The sequence below is a fragment of the Lagenorhynchus albirostris genome, chromosome 6 (genome assembly GCF_949774975.1).
Source record: "Lagenorhynchus albirostris chromosome 6, mLagAlb1.1, whole genome shotgun sequence".
NCBI classification, from domain to species: domain Eukaryota; kingdom Metazoa; phylum Chordata; class Mammalia; order Artiodactyla; family Delphinidae; genus Lagenorhynchus; species Lagenorhynchus albirostris.
Window position 1 is genome coordinate 33422540 of NC_083100.1, and position 19538 is coordinate 33442077.

The 19538-nt window shown below is 42.2% G+C and overlaps 1 protein-coding gene across 1 annotated transcript in view; it reads right to left on the reverse strand.

The window, feature by feature from the left end:
- Positions 1 to 2676: 2676 nt before the first annotated feature.
- KIAA2012 (KIAA2012 ortholog) overlaps positions 2677 to 19538 on the reverse strand; it is a 116264-nt gene continuing 99402 nt past the window's right edge. The window contains exons 16-24 of the mRNA XM_060152314.1: positions 18777 to 18867; positions 15817 to 15982; positions 10709 to 10823; positions 9145 to 9210; positions 8827 to 9098; positions 6547 to 6719; positions 5736 to 5905; positions 4696 to 4912; positions 2677 to 2815 (exon numbers count right to left, since the gene is read on the reverse strand). Coding sequence (XP_060008297.1) covers positions 2677 to 2815; positions 4696 to 4912; positions 5736 to 5905; positions 6547 to 6719; positions 8827 to 9098; positions 9145 to 9210; positions 10709 to 10823; positions 15817 to 15982; positions 18777 to 18867 — 1409 coding nt within the window. The remainder of the gene's footprint in view (positions 2816 to 4695; positions 4913 to 5735; positions 5906 to 6546; positions 6720 to 8826; positions 9099 to 9144; positions 9211 to 10708; positions 10824 to 15816; positions 15983 to 18776; positions 18868 to 19538) is intronic.

Below are 19538 nucleotides of genomic sequence, written 5' to 3' on the forward strand. Positions count from 1 at the left end.
TACAGAAGGAAAAAAGAAAATGCTTAAAACATGAGGTTTTCTTGCATAATACTGGAAATTATTGTTTGTACATGGTACACATGTTTTCTTTAGTACTGTGATGACGATCATGACTTTGAAGCCCTGAAAGTTACTGAAGTGCCTTCTGAATTAAGGATTTAATTAAGGCCACAATACCTTTTTAAATACCCAGTGTTGTTTTTTTTAAAAACTTGATATTCCTGTATGGTGCATATATATGATACAGTTACCCAATATGTTGAATAAATGGGCACGCCAAAAATTCTTAATTGATATTGATAATTTCAGTTTTTCCCTTAACAATTTACAAAATGTTCTGTGCTTAGTTAAGGTTTGGTATATTTTGTTTATATTTTCTTTTATTTTTTATATCCTCTCTTTAAACTGTATAAAATTAAAATACCAAATTAGTTCCTTAATTAGAGGGCTTAACTTTTTCTTTTAAATCCTTAATGAATCACAGAATTCAGTATATCTGTGCATATACGTAATCCTATTTCATATTATTCCAAATAGAATGTCATCTAACTGCATTAGAAGAGCGAATAAGACCTATCTCTAATGCATTTTTTTTTTTTTTTTTTTTTTTGCTGTACTTGGGCCTCTCACTGTTGTGGCCTCTCCCGTCCCGGAGCACAGGCTCCAGACGCGCAGGCTCAGCGGCCATGGCTCACGGGCCCAGCCGCTCCGCGGCATGTGGGATCCCCCCGGACCGGGGCACGAACCCGCGTCCCCCGCATCGGCAGGCGGACTCTCAACCACTGCACCACCAGGGAAGCCCTCTAATGCATTTTATAAACTGTTATAGTTTGAATCCCTTCTCAAGTCCTCTATTGAAAAATAATTGGCTTGCCTTATAAATTCTTATATTTGACCCTAACTGAAAAATTATTTGTATTGTACATATATAGTCTAGGTAAATTAGAGCTTTTAGACCATTACCTGGCATTTATCATTATATTTAAATAGTAACTTGGAGTCAGACCCATTTCTAGAAAGTCCTCATTGAGTTGCATATTTCTGTCAGGCCTGAGTCACAAACCTCAGACTATCCAGAATGCGTGAATATGTAGTTTGGTATCTTAGCTTTGTTTGCATCTCTTTCTGAGGGCTCTCAGCATTTAGGTGGTGGAGCTTAACTATAATATAATTTGGGGGATATAATTTTCTTGATTTTAGTTTATTGGATTCTTCTAAATGCTTTGCAGTCTGCTATGGTTAACTGAAAAATGCGCTTATCTGGTTAGTAGTGCTGATAAAACAGGCTTTTCACAGCAACAATTTAATAGAATATCAGATTTGGAAGGGACCTCGAATACCATTTAGTGTAGCCTCTCTACCTGGTGCTTGACTGCAACATCCTAAATTTGTAAAAGAAGGGAGAAAATAAAATCAGTAATGGTAATTTCCCCCGCAAGGATGTTTTCCTTGAGTGTTCTTTCTTCTCGGTTGAATTATTTGAGGTGCTCCTTTCTCACCTAAGTATTATTGAATGAATGAATGAATGTGCAAGTAGGATCGACAAGTTTGAGAAAAAGTTTTAAGTGGCATATTTAAATTCACTGATAGCCAGTGTTTTGGCCATTTTATTTCTATTTAAAGCAAGTGTTTGAAAATAAGCATCAAATCTAAGCAAGTCCAGTAACACAGCAATACAGACTCAAAATTAAGCTTCACTTTTGGATTGTGGAAGCGCATTTCCTGTAGAAAGCACCTTACAAGCATTAGTGGGAGATTTGAGGGAATCATCTGCAAATACTAAGTTTTTTTAGCTGTAGACAGTGAAGTATAGAATAGGGCCAAAGGAAATTCGTGGGAAAATTCAGGTTCAGATAGTGCTTGCTTGAACATCTTTTTACATATATTATTTGCTAAAGGTCCTTCATCCCCTTTAATGATCAATCTATGATAGATACTTAATCAGATACTTACTGATATTAAGGAGATGTTAAAGACATTATCTAATCAAGACGCTTATAGGATCAGTGTGATTTAAAAAATGGGGAAATTATGTGAGTGGCTGGTTTTTCAAGACACAGGAGCAAAACCTCAAGATCGGTTAATTTTCTGGGCTCTAGAATACAGTGTTGTCCAACAGAACTTTCTGTGAGGATGAAAATGTTCTCCTACAGTAACCAGTAGCCACATCTGGCTATTGAGCACCTGAAATGTGGCTAGTGTGACTGGAGAACTGAATGTTTTAACTTACATTTAAATAGCTACCTGTGGCTCCTCTTTGCTAATTCAGAACTATTGCATTATAGAATTTCCATTTACCTACAGCACTTTCAGAGACACTGAAATGAAATACTTCAGCTACCCTAAGATTATGTTAATGTCTTACTCACTGAAATTAAGCTGAAATTTACTGAAATTCAAACAAATTATGAAATTATTGGCTAATTTTAGGCACCAAAGCTTCTGGATTTACGTGGTTCCAGAGAACATAGAGGATTTAGGTGTGTTGACAAGTTTGACTGGATTGAGTAAGGTTTGGGTGGTGGGGAGGGAGGGCCTAGAGTGAAGTGAAGGGTGGGGTGAGGTGAGGTGAACCAGATGAAACGGAGCTAACTGAGCTCAGGATGGAACTTCATTACAGAAGCAAGTTACTCGTCTTCTGTCACCACCTCCTAACTTTTTAGTTTTCTTCTAGTCTTAAGGTCTTGGTATTTGTAGGAACTGGAAGTAAGAGTAGACCCATGGTCTGGAAATGTTCTGTGTCCACTGTAGGCCATTGGCTTCCTTACAGAGTTCTTGGTGGAAATGAAGATGTTTCTTCAAAGCAGCTTTTTGCCTGAGGAAACAACCCCACCCACAATCACAATACTGATTAAGCATCCTAGAAATTGTCCTTGTAAGCTCGTGGAAGAATTTTGGATTTCAGTCATCATCAGTTAGACTTGGGGCTACTGATCTTGCATTTTAGTGGAAGATCATACTCTGTTCATTTAGTGACTTTACATATGAGGTTTAGAGTATCATGATCCTCCTACTAGGAAAGTAAAAGGAAAGGCGTAACAGTTCTTAAATTTGTATTGCTGGAAGGGACTTCCTTGTTTTGGAGATGAAGAAACAGGCCAGAGAAGTTAAGTGTACCTGGGCCAATGTCACACAAGTGAAGACGAGATCAAGCTAGTTGGCATCAAGTTCTCCTAACCCTTGCTGGAATGAGGCTCTTTCACACCCCTCGTGTACCCCTTTAATTACTTGGTTTTTTGCTTTCACCTACTTGGATTAGTGTTGCAAAATTGCTCAACTTGCCCTCGTACTACTTGCCAGTTTTCTTTTTGTGGAAAACTGCAACTCCAGTAGCTTGCTGTTGGTTTCAGTAGTTATGAACCCAACCCTACTGCTATGATACATGGTACACATAATTTTGAAATGGAATCAAGACTTCCTTAATGATCTGTTTTGTAATTCGCGTAACAGCTGAGGAATGTTTCAGGAGAGGAACAACTCAAGGTTAGGTGGAAAACCTTGAAATAGAGTTGTTCTGGCTTCCTTCTTTTTCTGGTCCCCTAAAGAGTATTTATTAGCTCAGATTAAGCTTAAGTTTTAGAAAATTACTTTCAAGGGGTAAATTGTTTACAGTTAAGATTGGAATTGTGGTTTTCTGTGTTGGGCTTCTTTACCCTTCACTTTTAATGGTTCTAAAGGGGGATGACTCTTGCCTTTACTAAGAGGGGAAATTTATGATATAGCCACTACGGAGGACCTGGTTTTTAAAGAGTCAATTGAAACCACTTTACTCAAGAGATTCTATTAGCAGAAAGATGCAGTGATCATAACTATTGCAAGAGAACAAAGGGGGAAATGCTGTTGGCCCCTGATGGCTGATTCTGGGCTATTTCTCCTAACAAGGCCTACCTCTCTGACTTCATCTGGAATATTCTTTGTGCCTTGTTCACTTCATTCCAGCCATGCTTTCTTTCTTTTATTCTTCCACCATGCCAGCCTCATTCCTTTCTTTGAACTTTTGCACTTGCTGTTTACCTACTGGAATATTTTTCTTCCAGATGTTTATGTGGCTAACTCGTTGTCATTCAGGTTTCACCTTATGTATCACCTCTTCTAAGGTGTTACCCTGGCCGATCCGTCTGAACCAAACCTCCTGCAATCCTATCACATCTTTAAAGAATTTCTGAATAGCATTTATTGCCAGCTTAAAAAATCTTTGTTTAGAGTCTGTCTCCCCACCCCCACCCCTAGAATGTAAATGCCGTGGGAGAAGAGGCATCTGTCTTGTTTACTCCTGAATTCCCAGTGTCCAGAATAGTGTTTGGCACATAATAGGTACCCAATAAATACTTACTGAGAAAGGTACTGGTTCAGGACCAGGGAGTCTTAGATCTCGTCCTGGTACTGCCCCTAAGTCACTGTTAGCCCTAATCAAGATCCTTCTCTCTGGGACTTGGTTTCCTCATCTGTGAACCAGAGGGCTGAGATAGATGATCTGTAAACTCCCTTCTAGCTTCCATATGAGTTCTTTAAGCCACCAAGAAATTCTGTGACCTTTGCAGCAGGAGAATCTCTATTTTTTAGTTCTTCCAAACCATGCTATGGGAAGTGGGAAAACTTCACGTGCCCAAAGGCAGTGCAAAGCTAGTACTAGTAGCAGGCAGTCAAGCCTTTGAACAATCCCACTACTGCAACTGTTGCCCAAATAGCAAATACCTGGCTTGTTCCTGGACTTGTTTCATGGCTTCCTCCAGAGCCAGCCTTGCTGCTTCCTCTTCCTTTCGCCGTCTGTCCTCTGCTTCCAGCCGAGCCTTCTCTTCTGCTTCCTGTTTCCACTGCTGATACTCCAGCCGTTCTTCTTCAGCCATTTCCATCAGGCGCTTTTGTTCTGCTAACTGCATTTCCAATTCCTTCTGCCTTTGCTTCTCTGCCTCTGCGGAACAGAAAGGCAGGTAGGCTCAGCAGGGGTCTCATTATTGGGGAAAACAACTTTCTGATCTGACTCTCAAGTCTGTGATTCCCAGGGACTCCCAATGAGATATTCTGTAGCTTACCTGACAGCAGGTTGCCAGATCCTCTGTGGGGATTACCTTGGGTTAACTTACTAACTTAAGAGCCCTTTATCAAGCACCTACTATGTGCAGTGCACTGTGTGCAATGAATACAAAACCTCGGGGAAGAAGTTTCCAGAGCCTGGTACGTTCATGGGTGGTATGCAGATGGGTTGGGGACAGGTGTCACAGCAGGGTCTGGAGAAACTTGGTGCTTACTCAGCTGGACTGACCAGTCTACAGAGTGTCATCTGTTAAAGTGCTTTCCTATTCCTCAAAGGTGAGGCTGTAGAGATTCCACACATCACCTGAAAGGCTGCCCTGAAGCTATCCAGATGTTTGACTGTTTCCATCTGCTAGGGAAGGACGCAAGGAGCCAGGGCTATGTCTCCAATTTAGGCAGCTTCTGAGCAATGCTGGAACGGCAATGAGAGGGGCAGGGTCCCACTTCAGGAGATTACTGAATTGGGAGTGGGACCCAAAAGTCATTTCCACAAATGAGTCTTTCTTGTTTTGATCTAATAACTCACTAGAGTCACACATATTAAATCACTTTGAAAAAAATCAGCTTATCCATTTAGAGTGCTTCACACTGAGACCTAGGATAGGAATAACTCTGGGGAGAGTCAAATGAACACCCACAGTGGGATAAATATACTTCTGTCCCAGATAGATGGGCGTTGCAGAGAGCTGGGTCCCCCTCACCAGCCTTCTTGGCTTCCTCCCGCTGCTTCTTTCTCTGCAGTTCCTGTAGCTTCCTCCAGAACTCCTGTTGCTGCCGAGCTCTCTCTTGGACCATTTGCAACTGGAGCCACTGCTCTTTCTCCTCCTTCTCCTGCCTCTGCTGTTCTTCCTCGAGTGTCTGTTTCCTAAAGCTGAGAAAACCCACAAATTGGTCAGGGAAATGGCAGAAAACACTGTCCTTTTAGGACACGCCGTGCCTCTGATGGAGGCTTTGCAGGCTGCAGGCCACACGGAGCGTCCCATTCAGAGGAGGCTCGTTTTCTAAGGGAAGCCTAACTGAAGAGCAGAAGCAAGAACACAACAGGCCTGGAACTAGAAGCCTGGAAGTTTCAACACAGCTCTGTGCTCTGGCGCGGGAGCCTAAGTTCCCAGAGCCTCATTTTCCATTCTTATCAAATGGATTTTGAAATTCCTGTCTCACAGTGTTGTTGTGAAGATTAAATGAGCCCAGAGGCCTATGGAAGAGCCTAACACAATGCAGACACATGTGGCAAGAGGCGCAACAAATGTTTGCTGGACTGGATCTCAAAGCCCTCTTGGGAAGATCCTGTGAACATCTGTCTGGAGTAACCCTAATGGTTTAAGACACCACATCTTATCTTTGGTCCAGATTGTCCCTGGGATAACCAGGATAGTGAAAAACGAGACGTGTTTTACTTCAGGGCATGAGCCTCAGAACCAGCTTTACCCCTAGTGGAAGTCAACCCTTGCCTTATCTTCTGCTTCCTATCGTGGCCGTGGCCGCCGTGGCCGCCGTGGCTGCCCTACCTACCGGATCTCCTGCACGCGGTTCCGCGGCTCCAGCTCCTCCTTCATCTTCTCTGCCCGCTCCAGCTGCTCCTGCTGCCTTCTCTTCCTTTCCATCTCCAGCCGTCTCATCTTGGCCCTCTCTGCTCGCAGCCTGGCCCAGGAAGCTTTCTCTGGCTCCCTCTTAGCGAGGAGGGCCTAAGGAACCAGAGTGTTCTTAGTGCAAGGGACGTACGCTAATCACGGGGACCTTGTATCGGCATCAAGCCATCCTCCACCCACGGGATGTTGCCTCTAATTAGAGATTAGGTGGTTTCCACACTCTGACCACAGCTGTATAAACTCTGCCACCACTGGCCTGGGCTCTGGGATCTGATCGACCTGGATCTAAGTCTCTCTCTTACTTGCTTCAGAATTTGGGGATAACTTAATTTCTCGGATATTGTCTTCCGTTTAGCTGGCTGTTACCAGAATTAACTGAAATAGTGAAAGAGACAACATAATGTCTGGTACATCGTTTGTCTAGATGCACGTTATAATCACACAAGGAGCTTTTAAAAAGTACTTGAGGCCAAAAGCCCCACCCAGACCAATTAAATGAGAATACCTAGGTGGGAGGCCTTGGTGGGTTTTCAAAAATTTAATTTAATTGTTTTGGCCACGCCACAGGGCTTGTGGGATCTTAGTTCACCCACCAGGGATCGAACCCAGACCCGGCAGTAGAAGCTTGGAGTCCTAACCACTGGACTGCCAGGGAACTCCTTTTTTTTTTTTTTTTTAATATACTTTTTTCTTGGTGGTTTAAAAAACATATTCCAGTGATTCTAACGTGAAGCCAGGGCTCAGAACCACAGGTTCTAGATAAAGGCTGTTTTAGGGGCAGACTTAGGTGTAGATGTGTCAAACTCATATTTAATCCTATGCAAATCCCCTTTTTCAATGAAACGTTCTCTTGGTTTCTGTGAAGAGCATCTTAGCTTTCTTTTTCTTCCTGATGCCTCCTCCTCAGTCAGAAATATCCTCATGAGGGGAACCTTGAATGGCAGCTCTTCCATGGGCACTCTGTGTATCCAGCTTGGGGTGGATACTTCCTTGCTTTTTAGCCTTTACTGAGGCAGCATGGTACTGTGGATTGACAATAAATCTATATAAGTCTATAGCAGGCTCAGAAAAGTTCTGCCCACAGCTTAAAATTTTCATCTGCTGTATAAAGCAGAATCCTATAGTCTAGGCAGCTGGGAAGATTGAGAACTAGTAAGGAAAAATCTTTCTGAAATCCTTTTCGGAAGACCACAGGCTGTAAAATAAATAAATACACAATAATTTAAAATAGTGACAAGAGCTCTGATTTTGGAGTCGAAAGATCTAAGTCTTGGCTCTACCACTTGATGGTTGTGTAACTTCTGGCAACAAACATCTAACTCTTTTAAGCCTCAGCTTCTAGGTCTGTAAAATGGGATGAATCATACCTGGGTCACAGGTGTGGCTGTAAAGATTAAATGAAATTCAGCAGAGTTGTACCATATTTGCATGTAACTTATGCGAGTTTAACCATAGTGGTTTAGCTGTGGGTATGTTTGCAGTGTTTAAAGAAAAGAGAGATAGATGTGTGTGTATAAGTTACCCATGGCCCAGAGGTGTGCCGCAGAAAAGCAGATTAGGAATGGAGGAATTTCTGCAGCTTTTGAGAGGCAAGCAATACATGAACTCCAGGCCAAGTCAAGAATATGTGCTTGGGGCTTCCCTGGTGGCGCAGTGGTTGAGAGTCCGCCTGCTGATGCAGGGGACATGGGTTCGTGCCCCGGTCCGGGAAGATCCCACATGCCGCGGAGCGGCTGGGTCCGTGAGCTATGGCCGCTGAGCCTGCGCGTCCAGAGCCTGTGCTCCGCAGCGGGAGAGGCCGCAACAGTGAGAGGCCCGCGTACAGCAAAAAAAAAAAAAAAAAAAAAAAGAGTATGTGCTTGGCTCTGAGGCCTGAATTCACCTTTCCTTGTAACTGTGAGGCCTGTACCTCTCACAAATGGGTGCTGTGCCAACTTTCTGCTCTTTAAGGGTGGGTACCTGCCCTAGTAGTTTGAGAGCCTCACAGAATACATCATTTCAGAGGGGCTTTGCCACCCTGTGTCTTTGATCAGATCTGGCTTCTTAAAGGGTCAGAAGGTACCAAAGTAGAACAAATAAAGCCACTATGTAGTAGAGCTGTTTCAGTAACTGCAATGTAATTCAGGGCAGTTTTTCCTACCTCTTCAGTTGCACCAGTGAGGACTGAAATCCCTCTGGCCAAGGTGAGAATATTGGACCCTACCTTGGAAGGGTCCTTATGGCTTCCCTCTTCTTCAGATTCCATGTTTCCAGGGACAGTTGCAGTCTGGGTGGGCGATGACCTTCCAACTATAGAAACTTGGCTCTCAGGGGCACCAAATTTGGAAGAAAGCCAAGGGTCCTCTACAACAGAGCCTGAAGGAAAGAAACTTCCATCTGAGGTGTCTTTAGTTTTCTTAGAGTTAATGACATCAGGCCCACTCAGCTCTGCTACTATTTCCGGATTCCTTTCCTTCTGTGTCTTTCTCCTTTTGACTCCAGGTTTTTTTCCTTTGGGAATTAGCTCTGATTTCTTTTTGACTCCAGGATTTTTTTCCTTTGGGAATTAGCTCTGATTTCTTTTCAGCCTTTGATTCCTTTGACTTTCCTGGGAGAGAACAATGCAGGATAGAGACATAGCTAATAAATGTGATCTCTGCGTCCTTTTCAGTAACTTTAAAACTTCCGTGTGCAATGGAATCACCTGAGTGCAGGTTCCTGAGCCACACCCCAGAGTCTGATTCTGTAGGAATCTGCATTTTAACAACCACTCCAAGCGTTTTGAGAAGGGTAGTCCATAGACTACCCTTTGAGAAACTGCCTTATCCCACTTGGATCAACTGTAATTCAGCAGTCTTGCTACTAAAGAACTTCTGATACACCCTGACCTATGGTGGGGGTAAGACTCTCTGGAGGGAAGACCTATAGGTACAGCTGGAAAGTCATGCCTCAGGAGTCTAGCTTGAGGTTGCAGCTTTGTAACCTGGTAAAGTTTAAACCTTTCATACTCTTAAGGCCTTTTCCTCAATTCTCCTCTGGGGCCACAAGTATTTCCTTCCCCAGTCCTGCCAATGCTACCTAAGTTACGGGCGACAACGATGTAAATTCAGCAAGACTTTAAAAAGCAAACCACAAAACTAGATCTGGATGAACAACAAGGTCCTACTGTAGAGCATAGGGAACTATATTCAATGTCCTGGGATAAGCCATAATGGAAAAGAATATAAAAAAAGAATGTATGTGCAGAACTGAGTCACTTTGCTGTACAGCAGAGATTGGCACAGCATTGTAAATCAACTACACTTCGATTTAAAAAAAAAAGATCTGATCCAGGTAACTATCCAATGTCATCCTTTTTGACAGCCTTTGATTTATTTCAAGGGTCATCATATGGCCGGGAAAGAATGAGTGTAGGTTTTAGGTTAAAGAAGGTCCTTAGAACACAACATTGTAAATCAACTCTACTCCAATAAAAATTAATTAAAAAGAAACAAAGAAAAGAAAGTCCCCAGAAGCATAGGAACCTGAATTCTTTGTGAGGTGCAACACAAGGAACCAAGAAGAAAAATGACAGCTGGAGTAACCATTCAGAGCATGTTGCAACCTTCCCCTTCCCAAATGCTCTCACGGACCAATTCTCAGATGACATATTTATTATTCACAGAGGCAGTGTTTGAGAGTTATGAGTTTGGAATCAAATGACAGGTCCAGACCCTGGGTCCACCACTTTACCTGTTTGATCTGTTTGATGTTACGCAAGTCACCCAGCCTCTCCACGTGATATAATAATAGCGCTTACTTTATGGAGCTGTGGTGGGGATTTCGTGACGTCATAAATGCACAGCTCCTAATTCAGTGGGTATTCATTTAATAGGTGTTAGTGTTATTATTGTATTTTCTCTCTTGGTGATTATAGGTCTCTAGAGTCCCCTGGTTTCCTCTATCCTTATCTCCCAAGATATTGACATGAAGTAAGGCTGCAACACCATCTCAGCTGTGGTAGTCAAGGAGACTCAACACAGATTGTTTGTCCCATAGGATCCATGCTGATTCTCCATGGCACCTCGTGGCTACCATTAGGTGTGTTCTCCTGGATGGTCCCTTACCAACAGCAGCCTCTGCTTCCCCACGGAGCTTTCCTTCTCTCTCCCTCTTGGGTGCCTTGGACTTATCTGTCTTGGTTCTTCTCTTTCTCTTGGCTTTGTCAATCAACTCCATCTCCTAAAGGTGAAAAATTAAGGAAAGGGAACATGATATATGTAGAAAGCAAAGAAAAAAAAAACCATCAAAGGGAGATTATGTTGGGAATTCCCTGACAGTCTAGTGGTTAGGGCTCGGTGTTTTCACTGCCGGGGCCTGGGTTCAATCCCTGGTCAGGGAACTAAGATCCCTCAGGCCCTGTGGCATGGCCAAAAAACAAACAGGACTTCCCTGGTGGCGCAGTGGTTAAGAATCCGCCTGCCAATGCAGGGGACATGGGTTCAATCCTCAGTCTGGGAAGATCCCACATGCCATGGAGCAACTAAGCCCGTGTGCCACAACTACTGAACCTGCGCTCTAGAGCCCGCAAGCCACAACTACTGAAGCCCATGTGCCTAGAGCCTGTGCTCCACAACAAGAGAAGGCACCGCAATGAGAAGCCCACGTACTGCAACGAAGAGTAGCCCCCGCTCGCCACAACTAGAGAAAAGTCCACATGCAGCAATGAAGACCCAACGCAGCCAAAAATAAATAAATAAATTTATAAAACAAACAAACAGAAACAAAAAACAAAAGAAAATGGAGATTATGTTGAACAAGACAGAATGGCTTAGAATGGAATTCATATGGGTTCCATATGAAGCAGAAGAGTGATATTTATTTATTTATTTTAAATTTTATTTATTTATTATGTATTTATTTTTGTCTGTGTTGGGTCTTCTTTGCTGCATGTGGGCTTTCTCTAGTTGCGGCAAGTGGGAATGGGCTTCTCATTGTGGTGGTTTCTCTTGTGGAGCACGGGCTCTAGGCGTGCAGGCTCAGTAGTTGTGGCACATGGGCTCTACAGCACAGGCTCAGTAGTTGTGGCACATGGGCTTAGTTTCTCCACGACATGTGGGATCTTCCCAGACCAGTGCTTGAACCCGTGTCCCCTGCATTGGCAGGCGGATTCTTAACCACTGTGCCACCAGGGAAGTCCCAAGAGTGATATTTAGAGAATGTGGAGCTTGTAGGAAGATCCTAAGGTTCAGCCTTTGATATAATTTCAGTTATAATTTCATAAAAAGAAAGAGAAATAGAATATACTTTATGATCTGCCCCCTTTTTTGTTCTCTTTTTCCTTTTTTGGCTGCACCGCACAGCTTGTGGGATTTTAGTTCCCTGACCAGGGATTGAACCTGGATCCATGGCAGTGAAAGCCCGAGTCTTAACCACTGGACCACCAGGGAATTCCCTGCTCCCTTTTTTGATGCTAAACCATCATCTACAGAGCTGGACCAAAGTGAAGCATTTTTCACCTTTGATAGATTGCTGTTGCCACAATTAATGGTTAACTAGTTTAAATCAAACTAAAGCCAGCTCTATTCACTGCTGCATCATTTCCTAACTTTTGGGAAACTTCAAGCATATGACCACAGCCATGTCAGTCTTCACCTTTCCCCATGGGCTGAAACAATATAGAGTTTCTTCCTAAGAGAGGATGGCCACAACTACCCACTCGGTACCTGTGACGTTGTGACATAATAAGAAATATATATTTGGTCTTCGTCGCTAGCCTCTGACACAGAACTCCTAAAATTCTTGTACAGGCATACCTCAGAGATATTGTAGGTTTGGTTGCAGACAACTCCAATAATGTGAATACTGGAATATAGCAAGTCACATGAATATTTTTGTTTCCCAGGGCCTATGAAAGTTTTGTTTACTTATGTAGTCTATTAAGTGTGCAATAGTGTTACGTCTAAAAAAACAATGTACATACCTGAATTAAAAAATACTTTACTGTTAAAAAAATCATCTGAGCCTTCAATGGGTCATAATCTTTTCACGGTGGAGGGTCTTGTCTTGATGGCCGCTGACTGATCACGATGTTGGTTGCTGAAGGTTGCAGTGGCTGTAGAAATTTCTTAAAATAAGACAACAATGATGTTTGCCACATTGATTGACATTTCCTTTCGTGAACGATTTCTCTGTAGCATGCAATGCTGTTTGGTAGCATTTTACCCACAGCAGAACTTTCAAAATTGGAGTCAATCCTCTCAAACCCTGCTGCTGCTTTATCAACTAAGTTTATGTAATATTCTAAATCCTTTGTCATTTCAACAGTCTTCACAGCATCTTCACCAGGAGTAGATTTCAACTCAAGAAACCAGTTTTTTTGCTCCTCTAGTTCTCTTGCTATTTTGACCACATCTGCAGTTACTTCCTCCACTGAAGTCTTGAACCCCTTAAAGTCACCTATGAGGGTTGCAATCAGCTTATTCCAAGCTCCTGTTAATATTGATGTTTTGACTTCTTTCCATGACTCACAAATGTTCCTTTGTTTTTTGGCTGTGCCTTGCAGCTTGCAGGATCTTAGTTCCCCAACCGGGGATTGAACCCGGACTACAGCAGTGAAAGCGCTGAGTCCTAACCACTGGACCATCAGAGAATTCCCCACAAATGTTCTTAATGGCATCTAGAATGGTGAATCCTTTCCAGATGGTTCTCGATTTTGCCCAGATCCATCAGAGGAATCACTAGGTATGGCAGCTAGAGTCTTATGAGATGTATTTCTCAAAAAAATAACACTTGAAAGTTGAAATGACTCCTTGACATGTGGGCTGCAGAATGTTGTGTTAGCAGACATGAAAACAACATTAATTTTGTACATCTCCATCAGCGCTCTTGGGTGACCAGGTGCATTGTCAATGAGCGGTAATATTTTGAAAGGAATCTTCTTTTCTGAGCAGTAGATCTCAACAGTGGGCTTAAAATACTCAGTAAACCGTGTTGCTAACAGATATGCTGTCATCCAGGCTTTGTTGTTCCATATACAGAGCACAGGCAGAATAGATTTAGCATCATTCTTAAGGGCCCTAGGATTTTTGGAATGGTAAATGAGCATTGACCTCAACTTCAAGTCACCAGCTGCATTAGCCCCTAACATTCAGCCTGTCCTTTGAAGCTTTGAAGCCAGGCACCGACTTCTCTCTAACTCTGAAAGTCCTAGATGGCATCTTCTTTCAGCATAAGGCTATTTCATCTACATTGAAAATCTGTGGTTTAGTGTGGCCACCTTGGTTAATTATCGTAGCTAGATCTCCTGGATAACTTGCTGCAGGCTTCTCCTCAGCACCTGCTGCTTCACCTTGCACTTTTGTTATGGAGACGGCTTCATGCCTTAAACCTCAAGAACTAACCTTTGCTCGCTTCAAATTCTTCTGCAGCTTTCTCACCTCTCTCAGCCTTCACAGAATTGAAGAGAGTTAGGGCCTTGCTCTGGATTAGGTTTTGGCTTAAGGGAATGTTGTGGCTGGTTTGATCTTCCATCAAGACTACTCCAACTTTCTCCGTATCAGCAATAAGACTGTTTTGTTTTCTTAGCATTCATGTGTTTGCTGGAGTAGCAGTTTTAACTTCCTTCAAAAACCTTTCCTTTGCATTCACAACCTGGCTAACTGTTTGGTGCAAAAGGCGTAGCTTTTCGGTCTCTCTCAGCTTTCCACATGCCTTCCTCACTAAGCTTAATCATTTCTAGTTTCTGATTTAAAGTGAGAGACGTGAAACATTTCCTTTTACTTGAACACTTCGAGGCCATTGTAGGATTACTAACTGGCCTGATTGCAATATTGTTGTGTCTCAGGGAATAGGGAGGCTTGAGGAAAGGAAGAGAGGGAATGGCTGATCCGTGGAGCAGTCAGAACACGTATTTATTGATTAGATTCACCATCTCATATGGGCATGGCTCATGGTGCTCCAAAACAATTAAAATGGTAACATCAAAGATCACTGATCACAGATCACCATAACAAATATAATAATAATGGAAAAACTTGAAATGTTGTGAGAATTACCAAAATGTGACACAGAGGCACAAAGTGAGCCAATGCTGTTGGAAAAGTGGTGCTGATAGACTTGCTTGAAGCAGGCTGCCACAGACCTTCAATTTGTAAAAACACATTTATCTGTGAAGTGCAATAAAGTGAAATATAATAAAATGAGAGGTATGCCTCTAATTTCTGGAGCATAAACAGGAAAGGAGTGTCTTTTGTTATTCATTAACAAGCCCCTTTCAACCACACCTGAGCTTACGTTAATGGAGTTATTTTGGAAAGCCCCTAAGGAGGTGGAACCAACCACGGGATTAGAAGGTTGGACCTTTCAGCCCCCTGCCCCTCCCGCCACCTCAGAGGAGGGGAGAAGGGCTAGAAGTTGCATTAATCACCATTTGCCAGTGATTTAATCAATCATGCTTATGTAATGAAGCCTCCATAAAAGCCCTAACCAAGGAGTTCAGATTGCTTCAGGGTTGGTGAACACATCTATGTAGTAGGAGGGTGGCACACCCCCAACTCCATGGGGACAGGAACTCCTGTGCTTGAGACCCTTCTGGGCCTTGCCCTGCGTATCTCTTCATCTGGCTGTTCATATGTATCCTTTAAAATATCCTTCGTAATAAATCTAAACTAGTAAGTGAATGTTTCCTGAGTTTTGTGAGCTGTTCTAGCAAATTATTGAACATGAGGATGGGTTTTAGGAACCCCTTATTTTATAGATTGTTGGTCAGAAGTACAGGTGACAACCTGGGACTTGTGATTGGTGTCTTAAGTGGAGCAGGCATGTGGGACTGAGCCCTTAACCTGTGGGGTCTGTGCTAATTCTGGGTAGCTAGTGTCAGAGTTGAATTATAGGACACCCGGTTGGTGTCTAGAGAGCTGGAGAATTGGTTGATGTGGGAAAATCCTTCACACATGTGGTGTCAGAAGTGATGTGAGTATAGGAAAACTGAGTTTCCTTTTAGTACCTTAGTAGAAATTAGAATTGGGTACTCCATCCTTCAGAAGAATGCAACCCAATACTGGGGTTCAGGGCATGGTGAGTGGACCACAGCGTGGATTTCAGCTCCCACTTTTTCCCTTTGCAGGTGCCCTTGTATAGTAAGCAATCTATACAACTGTACATGGCAGCCCTGATGGGAGCACCTTCCAGGTAGTGTTCTGGACGAAGCTCGTACCTAAGTGTTTACACTCACATGACTGATGTTGGTTGGTGTCTGCTGGTTGAACAGTCTTGGTTCAGTCTTCCCTTCTTTTCCTCTTGGAAGAAGAGATGTATCTATAGGATCCAGCCCCTCTGGGGAGTCAGGCCCATGTCCTGGGAGTCCTCTGTGTTGGTGGTGCACATTATAATCTCTGCCCCTTTGAAAAAAGCAAAACAACAGGACCAAGCTAAAGAAGAACTCTGATGTATACACCACTATATGTAAAACAGATAAACAAGAAGGATTTGCTGTATAGCACAGGGAACTATATTCAGTATCTTGTAATAGCCTATAATGGAAAAGAACTGGAAAAAAAAAAAGATACGTATTGTATAACTGAATCACGTGGCAGTACACCTGAAACACAATATTGTAAATCAACTATACTTCACATAAAAAGAAAAAAGAAAAACTCGTGGACACAGAAGAGGGAAAATGAACAAACATTAATTGAGCATCTCTTTTCTGCCAGGAACTTCACTGTGGTGGGCATTTTACACACTTGGTCAGCCCTCTTTTTCTTAACACATCCCTGAATAAAGGAAATTAGAAAGTTAGTCTTCACTTTTGGGGTTCTCTCAGGCTAAGTTCTAAACCTTAGGGAGAAGGAGAAATAGTTGTTTTTTTTTAATTAAATTAAATTAATTTTTTATACAGCAGGTTCTTATTAGTTATCTATTTTATACGTATTAGTGTATACATGTCAATACCAATCTCCCAGTTCATCCCACCACCACCACCCCCCGCTTTCCCCCCTTGGTGTCCATACGTTTGTTCCCTACATCTGTGTCTCTACTTCTGCCTTGCAAACTGGTTCATCTGTACCATTTTTCTAGATTCCACATATATATGTTAATATACAATATTTGTTTTTCTCTTTCTGACTTACTTCACTCTGTATGACAGTCTCTAGGTCCATCCTCGTCTCTACAAATGACCCAATTTCGTTCCTTTTTATGGCTGAGTAATTTTCCATTGTAAATATGTACCACTTCTTCTTTATCCATTTGTCTGTTGATGGGCATTTAGGTTGCTTCCATGACCTAGCTATTGTAAATAGTGCTGCAATGAACACTGGGGTACATGTGTATTTTTGAATTATAGTTTTCTCTGGGTATATGCCCAACAGTGGGATTGCTGGGTCATATGGTAATTCTATTTTTAGTTTTTTAAGGAACCTCCATACTGTTCTCCATAGTGGCTGTATCAGTTTACATTCCTACCAACAGTGCAAGAGGGTTCCCTTTTCTCCACACCCCCAAGGAAGGAATAGTTTGCCTCTCTGGGGTTGCATATTTATGACTTTAACAAAATGAAATAGGATTACCTAACTAAAATTTCTTCTATCGAAGGCTTAGCTGAAAAAAAAGTGACCTTTAAGAAAGGTTGTCACAGAAACATGCGCCTATATATCCATTTCTTTATGCCCTCTGAATTCTATTCTTGATCAAATTCAGATACCAAAATGTCATGTACTGTGTTAGTGTGATCCCTTGTAGAACTGCTGTCACTGACCATGTGTCTGGAGGATAATTGACTTATGTTCTCTGTGTAAAAAGGTCACTAAGAAAGAGCCATATGGATTGAGTAACAGCTGAAGCAGCAGCTACTGTGTGCCAGGCCTGGTCTTGGATATTTTATTTTTTAGCTAAATCAGTATTATATTTACTGAGTTGGGCTAGCCCAGGGCCTTACTATAGAAACTTGAGAAATATTTATCAAATGAGGTAAATGGAATTTCCTGTAAATATATGAGTCTTTAAATCATTCAATGTCACTCTATAAAACCTATAGAAGAATACTTTAGAATTTAGTGCTAGGAAAACCTTTATTTCCCCTGAGGAACCGGCATGCTGCAAATGATAACCACAAAACCTGATCATGTTGCTCCCCTCCTTTTTTTTTTTTTTTTTTTTTTTTGGCGTTACGCGGGCCTCTCACTGTTGTGGCCTCTCCCGTCGCTGAGCACAGGCTCTGGACGCGCAGGCTCAGCGGCCATGGCTCACTCTCAACCACTGCGCCACTGGGGAAGCCCTTTTTCTTTCTTTTTTTTTTTGCTTTCACTTCAGTCTGAAAGTCTGAACTTTAGTCACAATGACTATAATGACTTTTGGGGAGTGTTGGTGTTCTTTTTTCTTTTCCTCCAGATTAAAAATAAATTTTTTTTGATTGTCTCATCTTTCTTTTTTGGTGGATAGGGGGTTGTTATTGTAGGCAGTTTAAATCCATTTTGGAGAAGATGAGATACAAAAGTTAAAACGTGGAGTTCTTCAGATAGCTGCCTCAATACCCAAGTGCCCCGTTCCCTTTTTTGTTCCTAGAGAGCACCCAGCCTTTCTGACCCAGGAGGGAATCCTTATACCACGAGGCAGGTGAGAGCAGGTTCTAAAGTCACCAAGGCTCATGGGAGGTCACAGAGGCTATCGGTCCAGCTTGCCACTGCCAACCGGGGCTTGGGTGAAGTGACTGGGCCTGACCGGCCGAGCTGCTGGCTGATGAGCTCATAGTAAGCACATGGTGAGCACACAGGAATCAGTTAATACACGTTAGCAATTTGTATTAGTATTATTGGTATTATTGATTTTACCCAGAGCTGAGTGAATGCTGAGAGGAGAAACCAAGGTTGAGCTGAGAGACCTCTGCTTTCGAGGCATGTCTGCAGAGCTCAGATATGTGGAAAAATGGAGAAAGCTGCTTCCACGTAGTTAGAGTTCCATTTCACTCTTCACCCACCCAGCCAAAGGATATGTTTAAGTAGGAAACACATCACAGTATAATACTCCCCAAGAATCTTTGTTTCTTAGACAATAATTTAATTCTGGCTGGTAGAGCATGGGGCTGGTTAGCTGAGAATCTTCATGCCTCTTAGGAAAAAACGGAAATGAAGTTAATTAAAAAGAAAGAAAAACAAAAGTAGAGAAGTCCATGTCATTATGACTTTGAATACTTACGCCTTTTGGACAGTATCTGCCTCAGGGGTCTGGGTGTGCTCAGCCAGGGAAGCACTAAGAGGGTCAAGGGTCATACTCCTCCGCTCTGGGTCTGTGAAGACAAAGCATCCTTAATTAGCAAAGGACAGCGGACAGTGATCCCACACATGAGAAAACGTCTACTCTGGTGAGCAGTCAACCGCGTGCAAATTAGCACAACAAGGTATGTTATACCTAGGAAACTGGCAAATGCTGCAGAAACTAGTGCTGACACGTGGCAAGTGACATTAAAATCAGTAAGCCCCTTTGGGAAAGCGATGTGACAGTACATATCAAGACCTAGAAAAACGTTCTTGTCTTTGATCAGGAATCTCACTCCTGTGTATTTTCATAAGGAAATAATTTAAAAGAAGAAACAAGCTTTTTGTACAAAGTTATTTATTACAACATTATCATTAATAATAAAAAATTAGAAACAGCCAAACAATGGGAAATTTATGATGCATTAATTTGACATTTAGAATTATGGTTGAAAAGATAAATCAGCATGGAAAATATGATATGGAAAATATGATATAATGACAAGTAAAAATAGTAAACTATAGAATTGTGTATTAAAACTGTAAAAGCTGGAAGAGAAAACAGAAAAAGGAAATAACATGCTAGATAAAGAGGTGTATGTGTTTAAATTTTTTCTTAAAACCCCAGTGTGGTTATATCATTGAAAAGAAAACTGATTAAAAAAAAATTATATTCTGAGGAAGGCTTATGCAGGCTACACAG